At 43.9% G+C, this 14,301-nt stretch overlaps 1 protein-coding gene across 1 annotated transcript in view; it reads left to right on the plus strand.

The window, feature by feature from the left end:
• Cds1 (CDP-diacylglycerol synthase 1) overlaps positions 1–14,301 on the plus strand; it is a 64,110-nt gene that overhangs the window by 16,043 nt on the left and 33,766 nt on the right. The window contains exon 3 of the mRNA XM_040747522.1: positions 11,380–11,476. Coding sequence (XP_040603456.1) covers positions 11,380–11,476 — 97 coding nt within the window. The remainder of the gene's footprint in view (positions 1–11,379; positions 11,477–14,301) is intronic.

The raw sequence follows: 14,301 nt of genomic DNA on the forward strand, positions 1-14,301 counted from the left end.
AACCCAGGCTCCTAGATTTTCTGGTGTTGCAATGTCTCATAATGAAAATCACATATTGTGTGTTCTTCATATGCCAGAAAAAAGAAGTAATTTGTATCATTTAATTTGATGGTTGTTTGTGTGAGGAGGGGTATATATATATGTATGCATATGGTGTATGTGTATGTTCGTGTGTGAGTGTTCATCTGTGTGCACGCACAGGCCAGAGGTCAGTATCAGGTGTCTTACTTGATGTGCTCTCTAGTTATTTGAGATGGGATCTCTCACAGATCCTGGGGCTCATTGATTTGGTTGGGATGGCCACCCCTCCACCCCCACCCTGCTGCCCCCACTCTGTAGTGTGCCACCGGGCTGTACCTTAACATGGGTGCCGGGACCCAAACGAGGCCCTGCGCTCACTCAGCAGAGGCTTTGGTGCCTGTGCCATCTCCCAGCCTCCAGAATGTCCTTCTTTAACTGAATCTAAAATTACTGTCTAAAACTCAACAACATGTTACCATTTTGTATTTGTGCTATCTTAAAGTGTTTATGACCATGGGATTTCAGCTAATTCTGTCTTACCCTTCACTGAATGCCTTGGTAATTTGAATTATAAAATTTATGAAACTGCAGGAAATGTTCAGTTTCATGCAGATTACTGTGTGAATTGTTGCACCCTGACAGAGCTTCACCAACATCTTCTTATACACCCCACAGAAAGGGATGTCTTTTACATCGCATCCTGAGAGCACAGGCACAAAAATGCTCTGAAGGTTTCTGTGCTGTTACCTTATATGATAGCCTCTGATTTCTTTGTGCTTGATGTTGTTCTTTGGTATTGAACTGATGAACATTTCTCCTGAGGAGTCACAGTCCACCATTCTAACACCGTTGGTCTAGTCATGGGGCAAAGGCAGTTGGGAGTTTCCTTGTTTGTGTCAGCTGATAACCACTCTGAGGATATAAAGGGAGACTCACATTCAACTCCATCTCTCCCCCCTTATCTTCACAATGTGGGTCAGTCCGGTGGTGTGTGTGTGTGTGTGTGTGTGTGTGTGTGTGTGTGTGCGTGTGTGTGTGTGTGTGTGCGCGCGCGCGCGCGCGCCCGCACTCTCTCCTCACCAAGTCGGTTTCTCTATAGAGATCACCCATTTGGTGTCTGCTTTGACACTGTCTACCTGGAGTGCCAGTGGGCTGAGGCCCAGGGCTGTTCCTACTTCAGACAAGATCACAAGTTGAGGCTTTCAGACCTCTCACCAGACACAGATTGGGTTCCCGTCAACCCTCTCATTAGGTTCAGTTCAGAGCAGTCCACAGGCCTTGAGGAAATGATCATATTGCCTCTTTATTATAAAGCATCTTAATGGACTTCTGACAAAACAGTCGAGATACAGAGTGAGGTATGCACGTCCCAAGTGTTAGATTCTGTCCCTATGGAGTTGTAGTCCCCTTCCTCCTGGGATGTGGATGAATTCTTGTTCCCCTTTCTGGTCTACTGTTTTCACCTCCCAAAATTCTTTGTGCCTCATCTTTGAGGGTTCAGGAGACTTCATGACAGGACTGTGAACAGATAAACAGGTCAGATCTGATGTTGGGATGTTGAGCCAGGAAACCCAGCATGGATTTCCCTCCCGAAACTTCTTGTCCTGTGGACAGTGCTCCTTCCTCCTGGGATATGATAGCACTTTTCTCAAGTGGGAGTCTTCTGGTCCCCTTCTTGGCAAGATGGACTTGAGTATTTCTGTACAGCCAGCTCTAGGACAGGATGCTGAAGGAAGATTTGAGTATACTTTTTGTGCCTGTGACCTACCTAAGAGAAGAAAAAGTCGGGTGTCTGTGGCCTGCCTTAGAGAGAAAAAAAAGGACCGGATTAAAGGAGGGCAGACGAAGGCAGCCTGGAAGATTTTGCTGTTTGAAGTCTGCATCTGAGGACTCTCCTGGCCCAGCATTAATCTAGTCTTTGAGAAAGTAAAGGCTTTGGGAGGTAAGCCTGGATTTGTGGTTGAAAATGGAAAAATCTGTCACAGTAGCATAAGCATATTAAAATAAATAATTTCAAAGCAATGTTTTCCTGTTGTTTTTATTTTTAAGATGATGGAACAAAGGCATGCTGTCTTATTGAAAGCATATCTCTGATTTTAATAGTCCCTGTTCCCAGTCATCCCTCTGACCTAGTTCATGGACACAGCTCTGCTTTAAAAATCTCATCAGATCTGTTTCATGGTGTGTGTGTGTGTGTGTGTGTGTGTGTGTGTGCTATATAAATGCATACACATGTGTGTGCTTTACTTTAGTGCTCTGTAATAATGATGCTGAAATCCTAGGTATCAGTCAGACTCCTCCTCAGGAGTGACCTTGTAATATGAAACAACAACAAACACTTGGAGCTATTTACTGAGCAAGCACTGTGCTGAGCACCACTTTTACCAATGAACACACACTAATACATTCTCACAGAAGCCCTCTCACAGTTATGCTTGGACTGTTTTGTAAATGAGGATCCCAACTAGTAGAGGGATAATATGAGCCCAGGCCTTGTTCTTACCTGCACGGTGTAATGAGGGAGTAGTTCTCAAAACCAGAAAGATAGATTGTATAACACTGTTCATGAGAGACTTTGTTGTGAAGACTAGAACAGTAGCTGGTCTAACAGTTTAATCTCAGACAATTGCTCTGTACAGAGTACATACATGGGTGTTTATATACAACATACAGTTTGAAGCCTTCTTTTAGTGTAATAAACCAAATGAGACTGTGTTGTAGAAACTTGAGTTTATAGATATGTTGGGTTAAAAGTCCTCACTGTGTGAGAAGTTTCTGAGTATCAGGAGGAACCCATGACCTTCCCAGCATATGTATTTGCAGTAGTGGTATATATTCTCAGACCCTCTGTCCTGTGCATTTGGTGTGCATGTGTGTGCATGTGCATATTGTATGTGCACATGTGTACACGTACGTGCCAGTGTGTGTACGTGTGTGATACAGAAATGGGATCATATTCTTGGCTATTTTCACTCCATTCTGTGGTAATTAGAAGCAATATATCCTTTCCTTAAATACCTTCTACCCTTTTGGGGGCATTTAATTTGTCTCTGAGTTTTCACAATGTAAAACATCTGCATATTAAACATGTGCTTCTCCCTAGAAACACATGACTTTGTTAAAGTGAGTCCATAATTTTCTTAAAGAGTGAACTGCTTGACCAAGGTTCAGGCTCATTTCTGAACTCTTACTCTGTGACACCTCAAAAGAAATGTGCTTTTGAAAAGTGTCATTTACTGCAGTTGCCTCAGGCATTACCTCATCCAAGTATGCTCTGAGGGGTGTGTCCATCAGTCAGGTAGGTGAGCGTGCTCTGAGGGGGTGTTCTCAGGTAGGTAAGCTTCATCTCTCAGTGAGTCTCTTCTGGGGACATGTGGCAGTGTATCGTGTCAGCATAATAGCTGCTGATGACAGCTGGTGGGTGGAGAGCAGACCTGAACAGCTAAGTGTGGTAGGGAGGCTCTCCTAACGGAGAGGCCTGCTTCAAAGTGTTGCTAATGCCACAGAAACCTGGAAAGCTCCAGAGAGGCCTGCTGGTGCTCCTCCCTGATTGGTGTTGCCATCTCCTTTCTTTGAGAACCCACACACTTCCTGTCCACCTCTGCTCCAGGCTTTCTACAAACTGCTGCTCTCCATTGGACAACAGCTCCTGCCTGCTCTTCAGGCCCACCTCTGGGTCCTCACCCTTGGCTTAAGTAAGCTGCATGACCACCCAAGTTCTCGATTACTCATGATGCTTGTGCCTCTAGGAAAATAATTAAAACATGTCACTAACTTTTGAAACAAAACTGACTTACTGATTATATTAACAGCCCGGCTGTGATTTGATCAGCATGTAACCACTTAAAATGATTGCTTTTTTTTCTGGCTGTACTAGGAATTGAAGCAGGGCCTCAGGTGTACCAAGTGTGGTACTCTACCACTGAAGTAGATGATTACTAAGAAACCCAATATAGACCATCCACTCCATGTTAGCAGCAGTGATTTCCTGCCCTCCATTGTGTGCTGTTTTTAAACTGAATACTTCAACTCTGAAAGGCAGTGTTTGATTATAGGAGGATGTGCTTCCCAAAGTTCACATGTGAGAACTCAGCCCCTGGTGCAACAGGGCTGAGAGGTGTGGCCTAATCAGAGCCCCTGTGGGTAGGTGCATGCCACTGACATGGGAGTGGGGGCAGTTGCCACACAAGTACTCTCGTTCTGAAAGTGACTTTTCTTGGTGGCTTGTGCTTGGCCTTGACTGTAGGATGAAACAGGAGCATCCCCAGGAGCCACGCCCAGAACCTGACCTCCTGGCCTCCAGGACTGAAAGAAGTAAATCTCTGTTCCTCATAAATTAACCAGCTTCAGGTGTCGTGTTACAGCAGCAGAAAGAGGACTAAAGACACAGTGCCACTTGATAATCACAGCACAGATAAATATTTATCTTCTAACTTTGTAGTTTTGGAAAGTCTGGAGATTAAATTAATTTTTATCTTATTGGCAGAATTAGCTATGCAATAAAACATGGCTGAGTAGAGACTTCTGGTGAGACTGGGAGCTCCCCATTTTCTGGGAAGGAGAGAGGAGGAGAAGAAAAACATACTGTTTTACAGAGGACACACTGGAAGTTTATGCAGGCAGTGGTAGGTGGGCTACCTGGACGGTATAAAGGAAAAGATGAATGAGGCTCAGAAGGAGGGCAGGCTGCACACAGCTGTACATACGGCTCATGGGAGGGGAAGCAGGAGACTTGATGGGTGCATTGGTTTTGTCCTCACTGCATGATTCTGGTGAGTGAGCCTCCATGAGTAGGCTGTGCAATAAGAGTATGTCCAAACCAACAGATGTGCATGCTGTGATGTGGAAATAAAATAAATGGCACCATGGCTTCTCCTCAGCTACTGAGCCTGAAGACCCTGAAGATATAAACAGATGAGTCTGTGCATCTGTCTAGGACACAGAAAAGAGAGCAACAGAGGACGAGTCAGCAGAGAAAATGAGATCTTTGGGGTGGGAAGAAAAGAAATTTTAGAAATGGAAACTTAGTGACGTCAATAAAAGCACGGTGGAAAGCATGGCCAATAGGCTCAGCTAAATAAGAAAGAATGTCAGGGATAGAGGACAGGATCAAACACCAGTAAAGAAGAGAAAATAATAAATACCATAGTCACAGTGTCCAAGACCTCTGGGTTCCACACAGAGATGAGACCTAAGAGTACATGTGATGGAAGAAGGAACCAAGATCAACCACAGGAGAGAAAAGATATTCAATAACATTTCAACAGAAGACCCAATATCTGGAGGAGTGGGCATCCCTAAATAGATATGAAGAACCTCTTCATGACATATTATAGTCAAAATATCAAAAACTATTTTTAAATATTAAAAATTGTAGAGGAAAAACAACTCAGAAAAGATAAAGATACAAAAATATTAGATCCCATCAGCCACCTAAAGGCCAGAAAAGCACAAAAGACTACTTTCCAACTGTCAACCAAGGTTTCTGTTTCCAGCAAAAGCACCTTTTAACTGATGGAGAAACAAGACCAATTCAAGACTAAGGCAGTTCATGACCCCTGAGCTTGTAGAAGCACTTCAGAGAAGTGAAAGTAAGTCAGCCCCAACCATAAAGGCACGGGAAAGAATAAACTATTTGTAAGGAAGAAATGAACAATGGAAATCTGTTATGTCCAACACAGTACACCAGAAGACCCCCTTGTATTAGTAGTGGGGAGAGAAAAGAACAAACAACCCATCTAGCAGAAAAATAGGTAGCAAAGTTATAAGACTTAGTAAATAAACAGTCTTCAATAATAACCTTAAATGTAAGTAGTTTCAACTTACCAATAAAGAGAAACAGAATGACTAACTGTAGTAAAAAGAAACCGAAACAAGCAGACCCAACTATCTTAGCTCAAGCAACACATATCACTTGATAAAGACACCCATAGACCAAGAGTCGAAGGAAGAAGTCTGTCAAGTCAGTGGGAACCTAAAATAAGTGGGTGTAGCTATTCTTGTATCTGTTAAAGCAAAGTTAGAAGAGATAAGAAAAGTACATACTAATAAAGGAACTGATTCATGAAGAAGATATAACAAAGTGTGTGCGTGTGTGTGTGTAAAACACTGAGGCTCCTAATTTCATAAAGAGTAATGGGTATAACAGTCAGGTAAATCCTGAAGCATAACCTATAAGGTTTCAGTAACCTATTCTCATCACTAGATAGGTCCTCCAAACTAAATTCAACAGTGAATGCCATAGTTAAGCTACACTATACGTCAGACAGACTTACTGATAATGTGACTATCACAGTTAAGCTACACTATGGATCAGACTTACTGATGCTTACAGAACAGTCCACCCATGATCTGTGGAATCCGTTGCAGCCTATGGGCCTTTCTTAAACATGTATCATAATTCTGTGTTGCTAAGCCTTAACAAATACAAAAAAATTAAATAACTGTTTTTTTTTATCTCATCAGATCCTAGTGGAAAAAATACTAGGAACTGATAGCAAAAGAATGCATATAAGCTACATAAATTACTGGGAGACTGAACAGGACACCTTTATGTGACCAGTGACTCACTGAAAAAAATTGAAATTTAAATTTAAAAATTCCTACCATCAAATGAAAGTAGAACTTATTGGAACTTTTGGGATATAGCTGAGGAAGTTCTAAGAGGAAAGTTTCTAGTTGCAAGTGCTTACACTTAAAAAAAAGCCAGAGAGAGCTCCAACATGAGACCTAACTATAAACACATCACAGGCTTAGACCCAGAAGAGTGAACCAAACCCAAAGCAGTACATAGGAAGACCAGGGCAGAAATTAATACAATGAAGAGTAAAGAAATGTGTAGAATCAGAGTTGGAGTTGGATCTTTGTAAAAAATAATCAAGATGGATAGACACCCCCCAGCCGAATTATCCATAAGAGAGAGAAGACACAAATAATAAAATCAGAGGTAAAAATGGGAAGATTTGTCAGATTCCAGTGGAATCAAGAGGGTGATTAGGGAATACTTTCAAAACTTGTGCTTCAGAATACTGGAAAATCCAAAGAAATGGGTAGACACAATAGACTAACAAGCTATTAGATGACGGTGTCTATTAAAAGTCTCCCAACACAGAAGAGCCCAGGAGTGAGCACATTCACCGCTGGATTCTACCAAACTTGAGAACTGACTTCTAATATCCGTCTAACTGTTCTGTGAAAGGAACTCTAACGAAGTCATTCTGTGATTATATTGACACCCTGAAGAGATAAGGACATCACAAAAAATTAGAGGCCACATTCTCTTGAATGTAGACACAGAAATCCCCAATAGAACTTCCCACAGTGGGGCTAGAAAGATGTCTTAGTGGTTAAGAACTCACCATGCAAGAGAGAGAATAGGCGAGTTGCAAGTGATCTGATAGGGAAATGGGAAAGGGGAGGGGCCTTTCAGAAGGGGGAGGGCGGTGGGTAAAATAACAGTAAGATGTCTGTAGGAATTATACCACTAACTCTTTACCAAAGAACCCTGTTATACATGTAAATCCATGTGTAAATATGCATATGTACTTCCTCATCTGGACCAATGGTGCTCTCTCCAAGAGATCCAGACAACCCCAGTACCACACGTGAGAATCCCTCCTTTGAGAGGTTGGCCAGGGCTGTCCACGACACTCCCAGAACATACAGCCTATAACTGTTGGGCTTGGTTGTTCCCAGAGGAGGAAGGTAAGTCTCTATTGCTGAGGAACCATGCAGAGACAGGGACTGAGAGGGCCCTGAGCTGGAATTGACCTGCATCCTGAATGCCCCCTTCCTGAGTATGGGTCCTTCAAATCTTGTGCCTGAAGTGAGGTGTTCTCTTCTCTCTCTTAAGCAAGACCCATATTCTCCCACATGCACAAAAGTAAATTCACAAAATAAACACAACCTAACGGGGTTCTTTGTTCTTTTGCTTGTTTTTTGTAAGACGCTAGAGTGATGGGTGGGTGGTTGAGAGCACTTACTGCTCTTCCAGGGGTCTCGAGTCTGTTTCTCAGCACCCATCTCGGCTCACCTGCACCTGCAATCCTAGCTCTAGGGGATCTAGCCCCTCTGCTGTACTCCATGAACACTTGTATTCATACATGCACATACTCACACACAGACACACATAATTAGAGTAAAATAAAAATCTTTTTTAAAAGAGAGCTACCATGTGACCGACCCAGCTGTCCGACCTCTGGGTGTATGTATGCCTCTAGCACGCAGAGATGCGTCCATACGGAAGCTATTGCTCCACTGTCCACAGTAGCCTCAATATGGATGTCATCAACAGATAAATGATCAAGAAGATGTGGTGCACATACGCTGAGAATTTTATTTAGCTGCAGAGAATAAACTTGTAATATTTGCAGGGAAATGGATGAAACCAGAGATATTGCATTGTGTGAAATTAGCCAGACTCAGAACAGTGTGGAATCTAGCTTTAAGCTTATGTGTATGGCGTGGGCATGTGTGTGTGTACGTCTCTGTATGTGTATGTACCCTTAGGGAGACATGAAAGATTAGAGGTAGTGTCAGGGGAGTGGGATAGCAGAACAAGAGGACCTAGTAGGTACATGTGACTGGAAAGGGGTGGGGAATGTTTTTTGAGGGGGAAGGGAACCTGTGTGGGGGGATGGGAGAGGGAAAAGGGCAGGGGACAGATAAAAGTTAAGTATAATATATATGCATACGCAGCAGTATAGCATAGTGATACCCATTAATTTGGATGCCAACAAAAGTTTTCTCTCTATAAAAGAGGCTAAATAGCGTGTGTTCCTTCAGGGCCCAGGATGCAGTGACTGAGGTTCTGAGACATTGGGAAGGGAGTAGATGATGTCTTGGTGTTCCTGGTTCTCGGCAGCCACTGTCATTTCCTGTTCAGAGCAGACACGGACGGACGACTTGTGAATGGTGGCAGCTCCCATCAGGGCCAGCTTCTGGTACTTCTCTAGTGAAGGCTCAGTGTGATCCCGATTCCTCACACAGGACAGGGTTATTGTCACTGGCCGCTTAAGGACCTTTGTTCACCTCTGCCTAGCTTTGTGACTTAGCCCAGTTCCCTAATCCACTCAGTAATCTGCAGAGAGTTAAGTCTTCAAAACTAAACAGAACTTTCCACTTGTGTTTTCTGACTGTACACTAATGTTCAGTTCAGACCTGAAGTTCAACACTCGATGAAAGAAATGATGATTGTATGTATTTTACTAAACAGTAGAGGGAAATACAGCAGGATAAACTCAGTTTGAATACCTCGAGGAAAACCTGGGAAACTAACAAAAAGCTGGTTGGATTTAATGTTGTTGACATTGTGGATCCTTGAGTACAGAAATGGCCTTAAAAGATGATTTGACAAAGATGTGTCTAAACTGTGCAGGGCGGGGGATGAGGGTGTGGCTCAGAGGTAGAGTGTCTATCTAGTATGCATGGGTCTTCTGTATGTGAGCTCAGCACTACACACTTGCGCACACGCACGGGCACGCTCATGCACATACATGCTGCACAGGATTCATGTTTTTTATGTGTACAAAAAAATAAAATCAGCCACTTAATGTAGAAGAGTGGTTGAAAGTAAGAATTATAGTCCATATCTTATAAGGAAATGAAATCAGCTATCAGTTCTGTTGAAAATAGGGAAGGGCCTGTGCCTATAATAAAATGCATTTACTAGACTAGATTGAATCAAAATTTTATATGATACAAATTAAATGTTATTGCTGTAACTAATAAAAGTCACATGTGATGGTTTGTCAGTTTGGTTTGAGTGACAAACACCCAGAGCATTAATTAGACACACTGGCGTGTGTGTGTATTGGTGGTTACGGCGGGGCATGACGGAGCAGGGAGGCCCCTCTGGCTGGAGCTCTGGACTGAATGAGCAGGGGAAAGGGGGGACAGCTGCAGGACCCTGGCTTCCTGCTTATTGCCTGTGACCTAGCCCCATCGCCATGCCTTCCCGTCATTCTGGGCCTCCCCTCCCCCACCCCATTTGCTTTTTGTCGGATGTTTGTAGTGACAACTAATGAAAATCTTTTAAAAATTATTTTAAAATTTAATATGGATGTGTGCATAGAACCATGAGCCACAGCACTGGTATGCGGAAGTCAGAGGTCAGAGGGCAACGTTCTCAAGTCTGTTCCCACGTTTCATCTTCACCAGGCCTGCACAGCAAGCCCCTTTCCCTGCTGAACCCTCTTGCTGGCCCTGAGAATCTTTTTTACCTTTATGCTTTATACTTTTATGAAACTGTTGGTTGACTCAGTATCTCATCAAATATTTGCTGAGCAAATACTCTGTTCAAGAGTATTTATATTTTGTTGCCACATCCCTCAACAGACAGTGCAATAAAGGAGGACTCAGTGTGTGGAGAATAATAGGCAGCTTACACAAATCGTTCCTTCGTGTCAGGATTCAAATGCTCTTTGAATTCTTACAATACACATCTAGCACATGTCGCTGAGGGCCTTGGTTTTTATGAAGATTGCTAGTGAAATTCATGGAGGATGTGTTACTCTGGGGAACATAAGAGAAAAGGTTGGAATCCTTGGGAGACTCCAACTTTATGGGGCCTAAAGCATGTGTGGTAAAAATCGCTATTATCTTAAAGAAAAGCAGCAGAGTTTGAACCCAGGACTCCCCAAATACAGGTGCTTTCAGAGTCTGTTCGTGCAGCAGGGTCGTGGTGCTGTACAGGCTGGCCTCTAGTCCTGGGTGTAAGTGGGCTTCCCATCATTGAAGCCAAGTAGCTGGGGGATCCTATCATGACTGACAAGTGACAGCCCATGTATTGGAATTTGTCTTAGTTTTCTGTATAGTGTCTGCCAGAGTACCTCGTGGCATGGTCAGATAAGACAAGGACATTCCTGCAGAGCGCAGCATGAGAAGAGGGGTTGCTGGGTACCTCAGCCTTAAGACAGAGGTCATGGGAGATCCGGCCTCACCATAGCAGGAGTCAGCCAGGATGCTCTGTTCTAAGAAACAAACTCCGGGTTTCCATGTAGTAGCTCTGCTGTCGGTGCCACTTTAAATGGAGCACATTTTTATCTACTCCTCTAAAACCCTGTCTTCCTTTCCAAGACTCTTCAGGCTCCTCCTCACAAAATCCCTGTTGGCACGTCCCGCTCCCACATCCAGGCTGACCACCTAACCCCCCCCCCCCGCCCTCATGACTTCTCCCCACTCATCTTTAGCAGCAATCGCTTTCTTTCTTTAGCTGACACAATTTAAAATTTTAACTGTTGCTCTTATTACTGAAAATGAAGTAAGATCTTCTTAAAGAACAGCTAGGGAAAATTCCCAACACATACCAAAACTTTAAAATCATGTTACTAAATGCTGACTTTACAAACTTCTTTGCAGGTGGAAGAACTGGTGGATTCGAGGAATTCTCACCCTGACCATGATCTCGCTGTTCTTCCTGATCATCTACATGGGGTCCTTCATGCTTATGCTTCTGGTACGTCATCGACACCTTCCTGGGTGCCTTGGTTCCCCAGCCTTTACATGGCATTGAAATAATGTGAGCGAATAATAATAAAAGGTAACTCAGGACGTGGCAACAGCAAACTCAGTTCTTGAAGCAATTTCTAGTTCACAAAATGATCTAGACCAGTCTTTGCCGTTTGCACAGTGGTCCCTCAGTGTGCCCATTCAACATGGACCAAGGGCGCACACGTTAATACTGGACATCTGCCTATCCAGTGCCCTGCAGAGCATTGGGGTGACAGAAGTGCCGTACCACTGCCATCTGTTTATATCTCACCAATCCCTGTCTTCAAGGAGCTTAGTGTGACAGCAGAAACGCTCAGTCAGAGGACTAAGTGGTGGCAAGTCTTTGTGACAGGCCATGCTCTAAGCACAAGGGTGGAGAAGCATGCCATCTTTTTTTTTTTTTTTTTTTTTTTTTGGTTTTTTCGAGACAGGGTTTCTCTGTGGCTTTGGAGGCTGTCCTGGAACTTCCTTGGTAGTCCAGGCTGGTCTCGAACTCACAGAGGAAGCATGCCATCTTAAACAGGGAAAATAGAAGGCTTACAGAGAGATGGCACCTAAGCTTGGTCCCGAAGATTACACAGAGAAAGCAAGGTGGATTTCAAGCTGGATACCCCAGTGTCAATCAAGCTGGGGGCCAATGAGAGAAGGTGGACCTCCTGCATAGGATCTGAGTTGACCTGTGGTTGACCTCGAGAGATGAGACTGGAGAGCTGAGCTGAGCAGATGTCCTTCTGGGGGAGTTAGACGTTGCGTACGGGGAGCCAAGTCATGAGGGCAAACAGACAAACTAAGCTCTTACGTCATTCATTTCATAAATGCCTTCAAGGTGACTGGCGTGTACCAGGGATTACAGTAGCACCGGGGTATGTTAATAGTGGTGCCTCGGAACACATCCCATCCTTGTTTTGATGGTGCTTGCTGTTGACACTGTAAAGGACTGCTTAGCTACTTCTAATTACAAACTGCAGCCTTTGAAGTAAAGACTAGTACTGTGAGAGAAGAAAAGGAGTCGGCAGACTCTCTGGAAGCATTGTGTAACACGTGTGAACTTCCAGCGGGAGGTGGAAGAGGAGCTGAGGAGGTGGAGGGAGGAGCTGAGTGGAGGTGTTCCTCACAGAATGTGTCCCTCAGTTGTGTGAGCCAGGAGAAACCCTTTCCTTCAACAGACTCAGCAAGGGTTTCCGGATATTGACTTAGCAATGAATAGTGACAGCCATTCCTGGGGGTACACACAGTGTCCTTCATTATTATCATGTAAGGATGTGTTGAGAAGGTGACAAGCTCTCTAGATAAAACTGTTCATTCCCTCCTGGCTAGCCCCCCTGCCCCCACTGTGACACCTGCTCCTCCAGGGCACACCTGCTCTCCCAGGGCACACCTGCTCCCCCAGGGCACACCTGCTCTCCCAGGGCACACCTGCTCTCCCAGGGCACACCTGCTTCTCCAGGGCACTCATGTCTTCTGGTGTCATTCCTCTCTTACCATCCACCTCAGGCTCAGCTCTCTGTCCGCACCCACATCCGTGTGTTCTGACGGCTCTGAACGACTCACACATAGCCTAACATACCTCGGCCATTTGCAGACATGATGCCTGTTTGTGTTCTTTGATGCTGTCGCTGCCCATCCATCCCATCACAGGTGTGTGTGTGTGTGTGTGCGTGTGTGTGTGTGTGTGTGTGGTTATTTCCACAGGGCTTTAGAGTTACCTGCTTCTTCACAGACTCCTCTCTCCCTCTTCTCCCTCCCCCTCCATCCCTCAGTGAGTGATTAGTGAAGTGGGCTGCTGAAGAATTGACTCTTGCTTTTAAGGCTCTTTTTTTTTGTTGTTGTTGTTGTTTTATGAGACAGGGTTTCTCTGTATTGTTTTGGAGTCTGTCCTGGAACTTACAGAGATCCACCTGCCTCTGCCTCCTGAGCGCTGGGACTAAAGGCGTGTGTCACCAACACCCGACTGCCTTTAAGGTTCTTAACACATTAATTGGGCCAATGAAATTCTTCCAGTGTTTATTGCTATCAGTATCAGTGGCATGAGGTATTAATTTCCATGTAATCTCCCAGTCCTTAAAAATACAAATATATTTTAAATATTTTTAACTCTGTAGTGTTTTGAATTCCTTATTTTTGGTTTTCCGAGACATTGTTCTGTGTTCTCCATGCAAGCTGTAATGATCATCCCACGGATAACATGGCTGTTAAATAAGGCCCCCTTCTCTTCCTCTCAGTAGGATGGGGGCACAGTGCTAAGTGGGTATGTTCATAGAGATTACAGTACTGTACTTGATATTTTAAAAGCTCTTTGTTCTGTAAATGGTGTGGTTTGCCATTTTGTCTTAACACTGAATTTTGTCCCCATTCTGTGATTATTTTTGTAAAAATACCCATTTATTTCATATTTACACAAAGATTATTTGAAGAGTTACCTTTATATATCCTTGTTTTTATAACAGTAATAACTTTTGCTACCAGTACTTTCTTGTACTTTGGTATAATACTTCTTTATTATGTGGCTAAGGGAACATTTACTTTTTTAAGTCCATGATTGGATGTATAATATTTGGTGGCAGAGTAGCTTAAAAATATCCTGAATGGCCAGTTTGAGAGGCTAGTTAATCTCTCTGTCTCTGTCTTTGTCTCTCTCTCCCTCTCCTTCTTCCTCTGTCTTGTGTGCATGTTTATGTGCATACAGACCTGTGCACATGTGTGTGTGCACTTTCCTGTGTGTGCACCCTGGAGGCGGAGGATTGCTACTGAGCGTGTCTGTCTCTTTGGAGACAGGGCCTCCCTGGAGCT

This window comes from Mesocricetus auratus, unplaced genomic scaffold (assembly GCF_017639785.1).
Source record: "Mesocricetus auratus isolate SY011 unplaced genomic scaffold, BCM_Maur_2.0 Super-Scaffold_100006, whole genome shotgun sequence".
Classification (NCBI taxonomy): domain Eukaryota; kingdom Metazoa; phylum Chordata; class Mammalia; order Rodentia; family Cricetidae; genus Mesocricetus; species Mesocricetus auratus.